The sequence below is a fragment of the Dasypus novemcinctus genome, chromosome 30, assembly GCF_030445035.2.
Source record: "Dasypus novemcinctus isolate mDasNov1 chromosome 30, mDasNov1.1.hap2, whole genome shotgun sequence".
NCBI classification, from domain to species: Eukaryota; Metazoa; Chordata; class Mammalia; order Cingulata; family Dasypodidae; genus Dasypus; species Dasypus novemcinctus.
Window position 1 is genome coordinate 26,526,483 of NC_080702.1, and position 13,925 is coordinate 26,540,407.

The 13,925-nt window shown below is 54.0% G+C and overlaps 1 protein-coding gene across 2 annotated transcripts in view; it reads left to right on the forward strand.

Moving 5' to 3' along the window:
* The window catches only part of LOC101431831 (complement C3), a 38,590-nt gene extending 25,042 nt beyond the window's left edge, over positions 1 to 13,548 (forward strand). The window contains exons 26-33 of one of the 2 annotated variants that reach the window (XM_058290569.2): positions 610 to 778; positions 3,553 to 3,648; positions 3,805 to 3,958; positions 6,848 to 7,020; positions 7,200 to 7,358; positions 10,918 to 10,977; positions 11,879 to 11,969; positions 13,335 to 13,548. In XM_058290569.2, coding sequence (XP_058146552.1) covers positions 610 to 778; positions 3,553 to 3,648; positions 3,805 to 3,958; positions 6,848 to 7,020; positions 7,200 to 7,358; positions 10,918 to 10,977; positions 11,879 to 11,969; positions 13,335 to 13,450 — 1,018 coding nt within the window. In that variant the 3' untranslated portion in view covers positions 13,451 to 13,548. Of the gene's footprint in view, positions 1 to 609; positions 779 to 3,552; positions 3,649 to 3,804; positions 3,959 to 6,847; positions 7,021 to 7,199; positions 7,359 to 10,917; positions 10,978 to 11,878; positions 11,970 to 13,334 lie in introns of those variants that run through there. The other variant, XM_058290570.2, reaches the window with a different exon arrangement.
* The last annotated feature ends 377 nt before the right edge of the window (positions 13,549 to 13,925 follow it).

The window sequence follows — 13,925 nt, forward strand, 5'->3', positions numbered from 1 at the left end:
ACAACTAGAGGCCCCCCGGGTAGACGCCCCCAGGCTGCTGCCCTGGCTGTTCCCTCCTGTCCCCGCCCCCAGGCTGCTGCCCCCGGCTGTCCCCTCCCCGTCCCTGGGCTGCTGCCCCAGCTGTCCCCTCCTGTCCCCGTCCCCAGGCTGCTGCCCCGGCCGTCCCCTCCCCGTCCCTGGGCTGCTGCCCCAGCTGTCCCCTCCTGTCCCCATCCCTGGGCTGCTGCCCCCGGCCGTCCCCTCCCCGTCCCCGTCCCCGGGCTGCTGCCCCCGGCCGTCCCTGTCCCCGTCCCCGGGCTGCTGCCCCCGGCCGTCCCGTCCCCATCCCCGGGCTGCTGCCCCTGGCCGTCCCCTCCCCGTCCCCGGGCTGCTGCCCCCGGCCGTCCCCTCCCCGTCCCCGGGCTGCTGCCCCCGGCCGTCCCCTCCCCGTCCCCGGGCTGCTGCCCCCGGCCGTCCCCCTCCCCGTCCCCGGGCTGCTGCCCCCGGCCGTCCCCTCCCCGTCCCCGGGCTGCTGCCCTGGCCGTCCCCTCCCCGTCCCCGGGCTGCTGCCCCCGGCCGTCCCCTCCCCGTCCCCGGGCTGCTGCCCCCGGCCGTCCCGCCCCCCCGCAGGCTCTCGAGCTACGTGTTCCGCGTCTTCGCCCTGGCCTACCCCACGATGACCGCCCGGGCGCTGGACCAGCCCGCTCTCTGCGCCATCGCCGACTGGCTCATCACCCAGAGGCAGGCGGAGGACGGTCACTTCGTGGAGAAGGGCCCCGTGATCATGAAGTCCATGCAGGTGGGCACCGCCGGCCCAAGCCCGGGCCGTTCCGGGGAAACCAGGGCTCTGGGCGCCCCTGGGGGGGTTTCGGGGTGCCCTGGCGGAATGAGAGCGGGAAAGAGCCCAGGCCTGCACCCAGGACCCCCAGCTTGTGCGCCGTTACGGTCAGGGGAGGCTGGGCTCGTCCAGGAACCCGTTCTCTCCCTCGCTCTCAGATCAAGCAGGTGCCAGCCCCCCCAGCCCTGAGTCCTCCCCGTTTCCCAGACAGCCCCCTTTGTCACCAAGCGCTCCTCTGTACCAGCCCCCCGAAACCCCTTTTTAAACACAGCCAGGCTGGACTCTCTCCTGCTCAAACACTTCCCATGGCTCTCACTTACCTCCCGGAACCCCCTCTGCTTCTTTCCCCCCACCTGGCCTAATGATGCTTTCTCTTAAGATTTAGCTTAGATGCCACCTCCTCCAGGAAGCCTCCCCTGAATACCAGGCCTGCACCTGTCAGTGTCATTGCACCTGTCACATTATTCATTCCTTCAGCCAGCATTTATCCAGCAATTGCTGCATGACAGGGCTTGTGCCGGACAGAGAGGACAGGCAACGGTCTGTCAGACTTTTACAGACTCACGAGCTAGTCAGGAGGAAACGTAGGTTGTGGGGAAACTTTCGCGCGTTCTCTTGTAGATGCTGCCTTATTGTGGATGTTGCAGTTGTTTCCTATTATTGTAGATGATGTTGCGGTTCAGAGAGCAAACAGCTGCTTGGTAGTTTCCAGTGAATACGAGGTGGAAACTAGGGTCGAGGCTCTCAGCTCCGGAAGCTGTGAGTCCCCTGGTCTCAGCTTTGTTTCCCCTCTTGTGTCTCTCTCTGTCCCTTTATTTTGGAAAGTTTTACGTTGCCTTCCCTTCAAGCCAACCTATTGTGAGCTGATCGCAGCAGTAGGTTCACCAAATAATTACAGCCAGGAATTGTTCAAATCCCAAATCGTGGTATTTTCCAGGAGAGAGTGTTTGGGGGACCCTGGGGTGTCAGGACGAGCGTCTAAAAGGAAGCAGCAGGAAGGCAGCGGCTTGAAAAGGGGCTACATGCTGGTAGTGGGGAGAAGGGAAAAGAGCTCCAGGCAGAGGGAACAGCATCTGCAAAGGCCCGGAGACACTGGCATGTTTGAGGAAGGGAGAAAGGAACCAATGTGGCCGAAGCCCAAAGATGGGGCGATAGGCTGGTCCGTCGTGGGACCCCAGAGGGAGACGACGCGTGAGTGTCAGGTGCCGAAGCTGATGGGGCCTCGTGAGGATCTGAAGAACCGTATCGGGGCTGGTGATCCTACGCTGAGAGTCCCCGGGGGGGCAGGCAGGTCTGGCTCCTCGCTGTAGCCGGCAAGCGTTTGCCGAGCAGGAGGCTGAATGAACGGATGAGGCAGGAAGCACGGATCACATCTGCGGGGCACGGGAGGGCTTTGGGAATCCGGAAGGCTGGGCGAGCAAGAGCCCAGGGTGCAGGAAGATGAGCCGGAGCCGGTGTGAGGAGCACCAGCTTGGCAGGCTCACAGGCATCCACCAAGAAACATTTATTGTGCACCTACGATGTGCCAGACGCTGCTTCATTTTTTTTTAAGGATTTATTTATTTTATTGATTTCTCTCCCCTTCCCCCGTTGTCTGCTCTCTGCGTCCATTCGCTGTGTGCTCTTCTGTGTCCGCTTGCATTCTTGTCAGCGGACGGGGAATCTGTGTCTCCTTTTGTTGCGTCATCTTGCTGCATTGGCTTTCCGTGTGTGCGGCGCCACTCCTGGGCGGGCTGCGCTTTTTCTGCGCTGGGTGACTCTCCTTTCGGGGTGCACTCCTTGCACGTGGGGCTCCCCTACGCGGGGACATCCCTGCGTGGCTCAGCACTCCTTGCGCGCATCAGCACTGCACATGGGCCAGCTCACCACATGTTCAGGAGGCCCCAGGGTTTGAACCCTGGACCCTCCATGTGGTAGGCGGGCGCTCTATCTGTTGGGCCACATCCACTTCCCCAGACACTGCTTTAAGCAGCGAACAGAAACAGACAAAATTCTCTGCCCTCGTGGGACGGGGACAAGCATAAGATAGACATGATGATCTATTAGATGCGGTATGGGAGAAGGACACAGGAAAGGGGCATCAGGGTGACAGGGGTGTAATTTTGGAGGAGGTGACATTTGGGCGAAGACTTGAAGAGGTGAGGGAGCAAGTCAAGTGGGGGCTCCAGGGAAAGAGCCTTCCCAGCACGTGCAAAGGCCCTGAGGCTGGAGTGTGCCTGGCACCGTTGGAGGGGGCCAGTGTGGGAGGCGAGGGCAGGGGGGGTGAAAGGGCCACTTGTGGGTGGTGGGAAGGACTTGGGCTTTTTCTCTGAGTGAGGTCAGAGCCCCGGGAGGCTGGAAGCGGAGGAGGGATGTGCTGGCCTCTGTGTGAGGAACAGACAGTGGGCGAGTGTGAGGTCGGAGGCGGGGAGGCTACAGGGGAGTTCGCCCGCCCTCTGAGTCAGCCAATTGCTAATAAGGGGGAGTCGACCCTCTCCGGCCCTCCGTCTCGTCACCTGTAAAGTCAGGCCGCGGCAGGGATGCCCCGAGACAGCACGGAGCACCCTCCATCGTTGGCCGTGCTTAGAAGGGCAGACCCCACACACGCAGACAGTTCTTCCTTTCTCTGCCCATCCCACCTTCGGCACCACCCAGCCTGGGATCTGGGCGTCTGGGGGCTTTCCCGAGACCAGGTGGGAGAGGCTGGGGACAATGTCCCCGAGATACCGAGGCGAGCGTTGTCCCTGCATCCACAGGGCGGCTACCGAGGCTCCGAGGCGTCCGTCTCCCTCACGGCTCTCGTCCTGATCGCCCTGCACGACGGGAAGGAGCTGTGCATCCAGAAGATTCCGGTAGGACCTCAACAGGAGGGTGGGACATGTCCAGCCTCCCATGCTCAGGGAGCTCCCCCGCCCTCGTGTCTCTCCCAGGGGATGCCCCCGACCTCTGACGCCCGGACCCCTTTCCTCAGATCATCTCCCTCTGGCTCCTCTATTCTGACCCCCTAGAAGCTGAACGCCAGCCTGGGGCAAGCCCGGGACTTCCTGGAGAAACAGCTGCCTGGCATTCGGACAACTTTCGCAGCGGCTATAGTCTCCTACGCCCTGGCCCGCGCGGGGAGCCCCCGAGCCAATGACCGGCTGGACGCCTTTGCCAGCCGCGGTGGGTTTGGGTCATGTCTTAACCGGCTGTGTGTTTAAACCATCGCCATGGTCCCGGGGTCAGGGCTCTTGCGTGATCTCAAATCCAAGCAATGTGTGACTCATCACTGAGCACTTATTGGGTACCTCCTGTGCACCAGCCCTTGAGCTCAAACCCTGTGTATTAGCCAAAGGACTGCTGATGCAAAATACCAGAAGTCGGTTGGTTTTTATAAAGGGTATTTATTTGGAGTAGAAGCTTACAGATACCAGGCCATAAAGCGTAAGTTTCTTCCCTCACCAAAGTCTATTTGGAGCAGGGTGGCTGCCGACATCTGCGAGGATTCAGGCTTCCTGGGTTCCTCTGGGCTCAGCTCCTCTGTTTCCTTCACAAGGTCAGCTGGAGATTATGAGGCAAACAGCTCTGTCCCTCTCCCTGGGGTTTCTGCCGTGTCTAAGGAGCCATCTCTGTTCCTCTGTGTTCTTCTCCTGGCTCAGGTCCTCTCTTCCCAGGACTGAATTTACTCTGGCTTCAAGGATCCTTCCTTCCAGGTGCTGGCTTCTCTTTCCTCTGTGAGCTGACTTCCCAGGGCTCCAGCTTAAGTCTTCAGCATCAAACTCCAGCATCAAAACTCCAACATTAGAAATGCTCAACTCTGTCCTTTGCCATGCCTTTTATGAGGGAGTCCCCACCCACCAAGGGGCAGGGACCCTAATGACATGGCCCAATCAAAGCCCTCATCATAACTCAATCACACCCAGGTATAGACCAGATTACAAACATAACCCAATATCTGTTTTTGGAATCCACAACCGTATGAAACTGCTACACCCTGAAAGACCAAGGAGAATGAGGCAGAAATGGGTCCTGCCTTCCAAGGCCCCACAGTCCCTGGGAGAGGCAGGCAGAAGACAGATCAATACATAACGACCAATCGAGACACATGTTAGATGATGACAAACTAGGTAGGTGGTAGAGACACGAGGAGGGGAGCAGGGACTGGAGGGGTGAGAAGGCATCTGTGAAAGGTGACACTTCAGCTGAGATGAGAAGTTCCATCCTTGGAGAGCCAAAGGACGTTCCAAGACAAGGGGACAGCACGATCAAATGCCCTGATGTAGGGAGAGTGCCGAGCATGGCCAAGGATGGACAGAAAGTCATAAAACGTGGGTGGTGGGGAGGGGTCTGCCTCCCTTGGCCTGCCCGCTCTCATCCCCAAGTGTCCAATCTCATCCTCTCCATTCCCCAAGTCAAGAGAAGTGGAGCTGGGAAATCCCGTTTGCAATGGGACTGGAGGAACCTGGATGGGCTTCTTTGTCCCTTTCATCTAAATTGTCTAATTTTGTTGGAATACAGTTGTTCGTAGTCTCCTCTCATGATCCTTGTTATGTCTGTGGGGTCCATGGTGATGTCCCCTCTCTCATTTCTGATTTTACTTATCTGCATCTTCTCTCTTTTTTTCTTTGTTGGTCTAGCTAAGGGTTTGTCAATTCTATCCATCTTCACAAAGAACCAGGTTTTGGTCTGGGTTTTGCTTGCTTGTTTTTTTTTTTCAGGAGGTACCAGAGCTTGAACCCAGGACCTCGTATATGAAAAGCAGGCATCAGCCACTCAGCTACACCTGCACTCCAGCTTTGGGTTTTGTTAATTTTCCCTATTTTTTTAATTCTCAATTTCATTTATTTCTGTTGTAATCTTTGTTATTTCTTTCCCTCTGCTTGCTTTGGGATTAGTTTCCTGTTCCTTTTCTAGTTCCTCCCAGTGTGCAATTATGTATTTTATTTTAGCTCTTATTTTTTAATGTAAGCATATAGGGCTATAAATTTCCCTCTCAGCACTACCTTCACTGCATCCCATAAGCTGTTTTTTTTAAGATTTATTTTTTATTTATTTCACTCCCCTTCCCCCCCCCCCCACTGTCTGCTCTCTGTGTTCATTTGCTGTGTGTTCTTCTGTGTTTGCTTGCATTCTTGTCAGCAGCACAGGAATCTGTGTCTCTTTTTGTTGTGTCACCTTGCTGCATCAGCTCTCCGTGTGTGAGGTGCCACTCCTAGGCAGGCTGCACTTTTTTCGCACTGGGCAGCTCTCCTTATGGGGTGCACTCCTTGCGTGTGGGGCTCCCCTACATGGGGGTACCCCTGCGTGGCACGGCACTCCTTGCACGCATCAGCACTGCGTGTGGGCCAGCTCACCACATGGGTCAGGAGGCCCTGAGTTTGAACCCTGGACCTCCCATGTGATAGGTGGATGCTCTATCAGTTGAGCCAAATCCACTTCCCATCCCGTAAGTTTTGATACGTTGTGTTCTTTTCATTCATCTCGAGTTGTTTACTGATTTCTCTTGCAATTTCTTCTTAAAAAGGTGTAGCTGAACTTCCCTATATTTGTGAATTTTCCAGTTTTCCACTCACTGTGATCTCTAGCTTCATTCTCTTGAGGGCAGAGAAAGGTGTAATTTCAATCTTTCTAAATTCATCGAGACTTGTTCTATGACCTAACCATGTCTCTCCTGGAGAATGACCCATGAGCGCTCATAAAGAACGGATGTCCTGCTGTTTGGGGCGCAATGCTCTGTAGATGTCTTTTGGGTCTAGTTCGTTTATCGTATTATTCAAGATCTCTGTTTCCTTATTGATCATCTGTCTAGATGTTCTATCTATTGCTGAGAGTAATGTATTGAATTCCCTTTGAATTTCAATTTTCCCATCTCCCAACAGTTAAGACTCCCTGCTTCCTAGGCTCGTTCTACAATTGCAAGGTCCAGATGTTTCTTCAGGCCAGAGCTTCACAGACATTAATTGTTCAATCAAACAGCAGAGGAGAAAACTTGGGCTAGACGACAGAAGGAGCGGGTGGGTTGAAGCGGGCAGGCCCAGCTCCGGGCAATAAGACGGGCCATCCCTCCTCTAGACAAGACCCACTGGCCGGTGAAGGAGGTGGACTGGGACTCTCTGTACACCATCGAGGCCACTGCGTACGCGCTGCAGCAGAAGCTGGAGCTGGGTCGGCTCAACGAGACGCACGCCATCGCCAAGTGGCTGCTGGAGAAGCGGGAGCTGGGAGGGGGCTTCAAGTCCACCCAGGTGACCCGGGCCTCGGGCCTCGGGAGGTGGGGGCTGCTTTCTCCCCGGGGTGGTGGGGGAGAGGGCGCTGGCCGAGGTGCTGAACCGGAGGCGCTCTCCGTGGTGCTGACACGCCGGCCAGCTGCCGCCCTGGACGCTGTTTGCGTTGCCGAGCTCCGACCCCTTTCCCACCACCCCAGACCACCGTGGTGGCCCTCGAGGCCCTCACCCGCTTCCGCGAAGCTGTCCCCCTCGAGGGCGTGCAGGATCTCCACGTCCAGATCAGCGTCCCCAAAAGGTCCTTGAACGTGGAGTGGCAAATCGACCAGAGCAATGCCTACCAGCAGCGGTCAGCAAAGGTACGGTGCTGAGCGGAGGACGGGAAGGCCACACAGACGTGGCTGTGGGGACGAGGCCGAGAGTCCTGTCCCTGCCATTGCCCCCACCAAGGTGCTCGCGTAACCCCTGGAAGGTTGGCTGTAGTGTCAGTACGTTGATTCATTTAGTCCACAAGTGCTTCTTGTATGCCAAGCACTCTCTGGGCACCAGAGATGCATGATGGAAGACCCGTAGGTCCCGCCTTTGTGGAGCTTACAATCTGCAAAGAGTCGAAGGCGTTAAATATCGATCACGTTAAGCTTTCTGAGCACAGAGAAAGAGAAATGGGTTGTAAAGAGGAAAATGAGGGAGGAAAATTCTGTGGAGGGGGTGACGTTAACCTTCAAGCATTCAACACATTTTTTTTAAGATTTATTTATTTCTCCCTCCTCCCTCCACTGTCTGCTCTCTGTGCCCATTTGCTGTGCGTTCTTCTCTGTCTGCTTGTCTTCTCACTACATGGCTCTGAGAACTGATCCTGGGACCTTCCAGAATGGGAGAGAGGTGGTCATTCTCTTGCACGACCTCAGCTCCCTAATCTGTTGCGTCTCTCCACTGTCTCTTTTTGTTGTGTCATCTTGCTGTGTCAGCTGTCCACGTGGGCCAACCCTCCTGCACAGGGCAGCTCTCCTGCATGGGGCAGCCCTCCTGCGTGGGGCAGCTCTCCTGCGTGGGGCAGCTCTCCATGTCAGGCAGCTCTCCTGCGTGGGGCAGCACTCCTGCATGGGGCATCACTCCTGCACGGGGCAGCTCTCCTGCATGGGGCACTCTCCTGCACAGGGCAGCCCTCCTTTGTGGGGCAGCTCTCCTGCATGGGGCAGCACTCCTATGCAGGGCAGCACTCCTGCATGGGACAGCACTCCTGCATGGGGTAGCATTCCATGTCAGGCAGCTCTCCTGCACGGGGCAACACTCCTTCGTGGAGCAGCTCCCCTGCATGGGGCAGCATTCCACGTGTACTTGCTCACCACACAGGCAAGCTCGCCCTCACCAGGAGGCCCTGGGCATTGAACCCTGGACCTCCCATATGGTAGATGGGAGCCGAGTTGCTTGCACCACATCTGTTTCTCTCAACACATCTTTACTGAGCACTTACTGTGTGCCAGGCACTGTTCTAGGCAAAAGAAACAGAAAGTGCAAAGGCCCTGAGGCAGAAGTGTTTCAGGACTAGCAAGGAGGTTGGTGGGCTGGAAAGAAAATAATGAGGGGAGAGTGGGAGGAGGTGAGGGCAGGGATGGGAAAATAATGCAGGGCGCTATGGGCCTTGGTGAGAACTTTAGCTTTTACCCTGAGTGAGGTGGGAGCCAAGGAGGACCCTGAGCAGAAGAGGGACTTATTTATACACTATCCATAATAGCAATAAAATTATGATACACATAATAAGGCACTAGCTGTTGTTTGTTAGTTAGGCATCAGGCACCATTCTAACATGCATTTAACCATCTATTCCATAAAGGAATGTCATGACGTTCGACCTCGTGTTGTTTACCTCATTTTACAAATGAGAACACAGAGGGACTGAAAAGTAAAATAACTTGTCCTGGATGAACAAGGCGTTATCAAGATGCAGGTGGCAGGGGTGGAAGCAGCATAGAGCAGAGACCACGAGGCAGGCACAGAAGTGGCTGAAGGGGAGGGCGTGTGGCAGGATGAAGTGGCCTGACCAGAGGCTGAGGAGGCTGTCAGGGCTCAGAGCACAAGGGCTGGGGGGCGACGGCAAGGATCCAGGAATTTATCCAATGGGCAATGAGGTTTAAGCAAGGGGTGTGAATGTGAATTTTTTCTGGCTGACTCAGGAAGAATGAAATGAAGGAAACGAGTAGATGCAGAGACTGCCAGTGGCCTTAGTTTGCCAAAAGGGTTGCTGATGCAAATACTAGAAATGGGTGGCCTTTTATAATGGGGATTTTATTGAGGGTAAAAGCTGACAGTTCCAAGGCCGTGAAATGTTCAGATCAAAGGACCATCAGAGAGGGAAGTGGACGTGGCTCAACTGAGAGAGCGTCCGCCTAACACATGGAGGGTCCAGGGTTCAAACCCCGGGCCTCCTGACCCGTGTGGTGAGCTGACCCACATGCAGTGCTGATGCGCACAAGGAGTGCCATGCCACGCAGGGGTGTCCCCGCATAGTGGAGCCCCTCGCGCAAGGAGTGCTCCCTGGAAGGAGAGCCGCCCAGGGCAAAAGAAAGTCCAGCCTACCCAGAATGGCGCCGCACACATGAAGAGCTGACACAATAAGACGACTCAACAAGAAGAAACACAGACTCCCATGCCGCTGACAACAACAGAAGTGGACAAAAAAGAACACGCAGCAAATGGACACAGAGAACAGACAACTGGGGTGGGGGGTGGGGGTAAGGGGAGAGAAATAAATAATCTTAAAAAAAAAAAGATGATGCAACAAAAAAAGAGATGCAGTATCCCAGTGCCACCTGATAATGCAAATGGGCACAGAAGAACATACAGCAAATGGACACAGAGAACAGACAATGGGGGGGAAGAGGAGAGAAAGAAAGAAAATAAATCTTAAAAAAAACAAGCACCACCAGTGATACCAGTTGGCTACTGGTGATCCTGGCATCCTGCCATGTGGCAGTGATGGCAGCCGGTCTCTGCTGAGGTCCCTGCCTCCCCCACCAGAATCTGCCATCTCCTGGAGCCCAGCTGTGGGCAACTGGGCATAAGGCTTGTCTCTCTCAGCCTTGGATGCTCCACTCTTGCTGAGTTCAGCTGTGGGCTGTCAAGCACTTGGTTCATCTCTTCAGCCTTGAGCTGCTCCGTGGGCCCAGCCTCTTGGGTGCTTTGTACTTAAGCTTTGGCTGCGAGTGATCCTTGAGCGCTCTCCATGTGGTAGGATCGAAAATGGCAACCTCCAGAGAGCAGGCGTAGCTCAGTGGTTTGAATGCCTACTTCCCATGTATGAAGTCCTGGGCTCATTCCCTGGTACCCCCTTAAAAAGAACAACATCTAGCTTCCTTCCTCTCTACATATATATACATTGTTTTAATTTTTTAGGAGATACCAGGGATTGAACCTGGGACCTTACACGTGTGAGGCAGGCACTCAACCACTGAGCTCCTCTGTCTCTGTTTATATAAAGCCCCAGTAAGAACAGACCCCAACCTGAGTGGTCCAATCAAAAGGACCCCACACCCACAGGAATGGGATTCGTTCGAGAACATAATCTTTTTCTTTTGGGGAGTCACCAAATTCAAACCGTCGCAGCCAGTAAGAGGAATCTGGGAAGGGTAATGTTCAGGCACGAGGAGCTTTAGAGAAGCCAGGAAGTGGATAGATTCAAGACATCAGTGCACATCAGGACACAGCCTGGGCCAGCGGCTTTAGCGGATGGGTCACAGTGTAGTCATCATGAATGCTTTACCCGACGGAAGATGAAAACATTCTGCATGGGGAGAGATGGGCAGTGAATCTTCAGAGTCCCAAGCTAGGGAAATAAGTGAGAACTGGGGCCCAGAGCCCAGGTATTCTCTCCTCCCCACCTCCACTGCATTTGAACCATGAATCCTCCTCTCCCCTCAGTTCTCCGAGCTGGATGACCTAGAGATCAGAGCCAGAGGCACCGGAAGAGGCACCATCTCGGTAGGTGTGATGTCCCAGCCTTGGGAGCCTTGGCTGGAGCGCAGGGACGTCCTAGTTGTAGGGAGAAGGGACAAGTCCTAGATAATCAGACAATATCAAAATCAGGAGCAGTTTTAGCTACCATTTAGGGTGATTCCATTTACTGGAAACCAAGGTCCCCTTAGGAAGCTGCTATGGGCATGGTACCCATTCAACAGGTGGGAAAATGGAGGCTCAGAAAGGTTTTCACTTTTTCTAAGGCTCGGACAACTTGGGATCCCTCTGTCCTTCCCATACTGAGTCCTTGAGGGGCATCTCTTTCCTCACTGGTCCCCCAGGAGCAGATTCTCCCTCCAAGATGCCTTCCAGAGCCCAGAGGATAACTCTAGTGGCTCCTTCCAAAATCTGACCAGTGGACCCATTATATCTGCCTTTCCGAGGACCTATGGCCCATGAGGGCAGACCCGTTGCTCACCAATTCCCAGGCAGACTGTTGCCATAGAAACCAAACCTTGCACGATGGAATCACGGTTGAAACTCCACCTTTGTTGGGGGACCGTGAGCAAATCACACCCTTGCTTGAGCTTCAGTTCAACTCAGGTTTAAACTACTTGATATTAAACAGCATTATATATTCAGTTGCTTAAGCTCACCACCCACATTTCAAATGCTCAAGAGCCACCCGTGGCTAGTGGCTGCCACGCTGGACAGCGCAAAGAAAGACCATCTTCATCATCGCAGGAAGCTCTCTTAGAGCTGACCTAGACTCGAGAGAGTTTTCTGGTTGATACACGCAGGAATAGAGGGGAGCAGACTTCGCTGTGCCCCTTATGAGATGAGACTGGACAGGCTAGGGTGGGAGAGAGGGGCAAGGGAGGTGCATGGGAATGGGCTCCAGCTTCTGCCTTCCCTGCCCCGGCAGATACTGACCATGTATCACAGGAACACAGAGTCCTGGGAGGGCTCCTGCAACCTGTACCGCCTCAATGTGACCTTTCAAGATATCTCGGAAGGTGAGCCTGGTCCTGGGAATGCCACAAACTTCTTTTTTTTTCCTAAGCCTACCCCAAATGCGTTACCCCTAACCCTAACCCTAACCCTAACCCTAACCCTAACCCTAAACCCTAACCCTAACCCTAAACCCTAACCCTAACCCCTAACCCTAACCCTAACCCTAACCCTAACCCTAACCCTAACCCTAACCCTAACCCTAACCCTAACCCCAACCCCTTACGTTAACTTTAACCCTAACCCTAACCCCTAACTCTAACCCCTAGCCCTAACCCTAAGCCTCCACCCTTCTTTTTATTATTTTATTTTAACTATCTTTCCTTAAACACATTTCGATGACTTTGTTAGTCATTCAGCAAATATTTATTAAGCATTTGCCACGCGCCAGCTCCGTTTCTTTTACTGGGAGCACAGGTCTGAACAAAAAAAAATATCCTTTCTTCTAGAGCCCACGTTCTAGTCTGGAGGGATCCACAATCACAAATTACACTGTTATTTATTTATAATGTCGAGAAGTCCTTATTATAAACAAATACTTCGTGTAATAGCAGGTGGTGATAAGTGCCATACGAAATAAAGCAGAGGGGGAAGCTCTCCAGGGAGGTGACCTGTGAGCTGAGATATGAAGGAAGTATGCCTGGGGGAAGAGCGTTCCAGGCAGATGGAACAGCAGGTGCAAAGGCCCTGAGGCAGGAATGGGAATAAGGGACGAGGCCAGTGTGGCAACAGAGGAGCAAGGGGTAGAGTTTTAGGAGAAAGAGTTGGAGAGATGGCAGGAGCAGATGGTGCAGGAGCTTGTGGGAGGCAGGAAAGACTTTGGCTTTGAGTGAGATGGGAGCCATGGAGGGTTCCAGGTAGGGGAAGGATGTGCCTTGGCTCAGATGCTCCCAGGACGGAGGTGACTGTGCTAGCCCAGGAGGGAGATGATGGGGGCTGGACCAGGGTGGGGGCTGTGGAGATGGTCAGAAACAGTGGAATTCTAGAATTTGCAGTCTGGGAAGGAAGAGAGGGTTCCCTATGGGAGTAGGGGACAGATCCTACCAGGACTTTCAGGAACTAAAAATGACCAAGACTTGAGGTTTGGCCATTTCTTAAGAATAACCACAACTAGCACTTATGTAGCACTTGCCAGGCATGGATCAAAGTGCTTTATTGACATTCACTCATTTAACTCTTACAACCCTGTTGGGTTGGGACTGTTATGATGTCCACTTCACAGATGAGGAAACCAAAGCACAGAGAGGTTAGGCCATTTACCCAAAGTCACACAGCAGAGCCAGGAATCGAACCCCGAAAGCTGATTCCAGAGACCGTGTGCTTAAGAAACCGTGCAACGTGGCCTCTAAAGTTCTGCCTTTTCTCTGCAGAGAACAAAAACGGGGAGGAGACCTTCCGGCTCCGGATGGAAACAAGGTCTGGACGCTGGTCTGCCCCCCAGATTCAAACACGTATTGAGTGCCTACTGTGTGCCCGGCTCTGTTGAGGGGCTGGAGACACAGCTATGAGCAGGGCAGCCACTGTCTGCCGAGAAAGACCATAACCAAAGAATCGCCCAGAATAAATGACAAATGATCATTGTGATGGAATGTGGTAAAGGAGAGGGACAGGGAGACAGGGAGGGCACATGAGAGGAACTGACTTGCTATGTGGAGCGATGCAAAAAAAAAAACAAGGAGGCATTTCAGGACAAAAAGGAGAGGAGAGGATTCCAGGCTATGGGAAGAATATGTGCAAAGGTCCAGTGGCAGGAGAGGGACTGACGCTTAAGAACAATCGAATGGAGACTGGGATGGGAGGAGGCGAGGTTGGAAGGGTGCAGAACCTGAAACAAGGTGTTTTGATGAAGGGTATTAAGAAAACGTTTAGATTTCTGTTTGCCAAAGCTCCCTGCTGTTGGGCAGAGTGGAGAGAGGGAGAAACAAGAGGAGGCTACTGCACGAGTCCAAGCAAGAGATGAC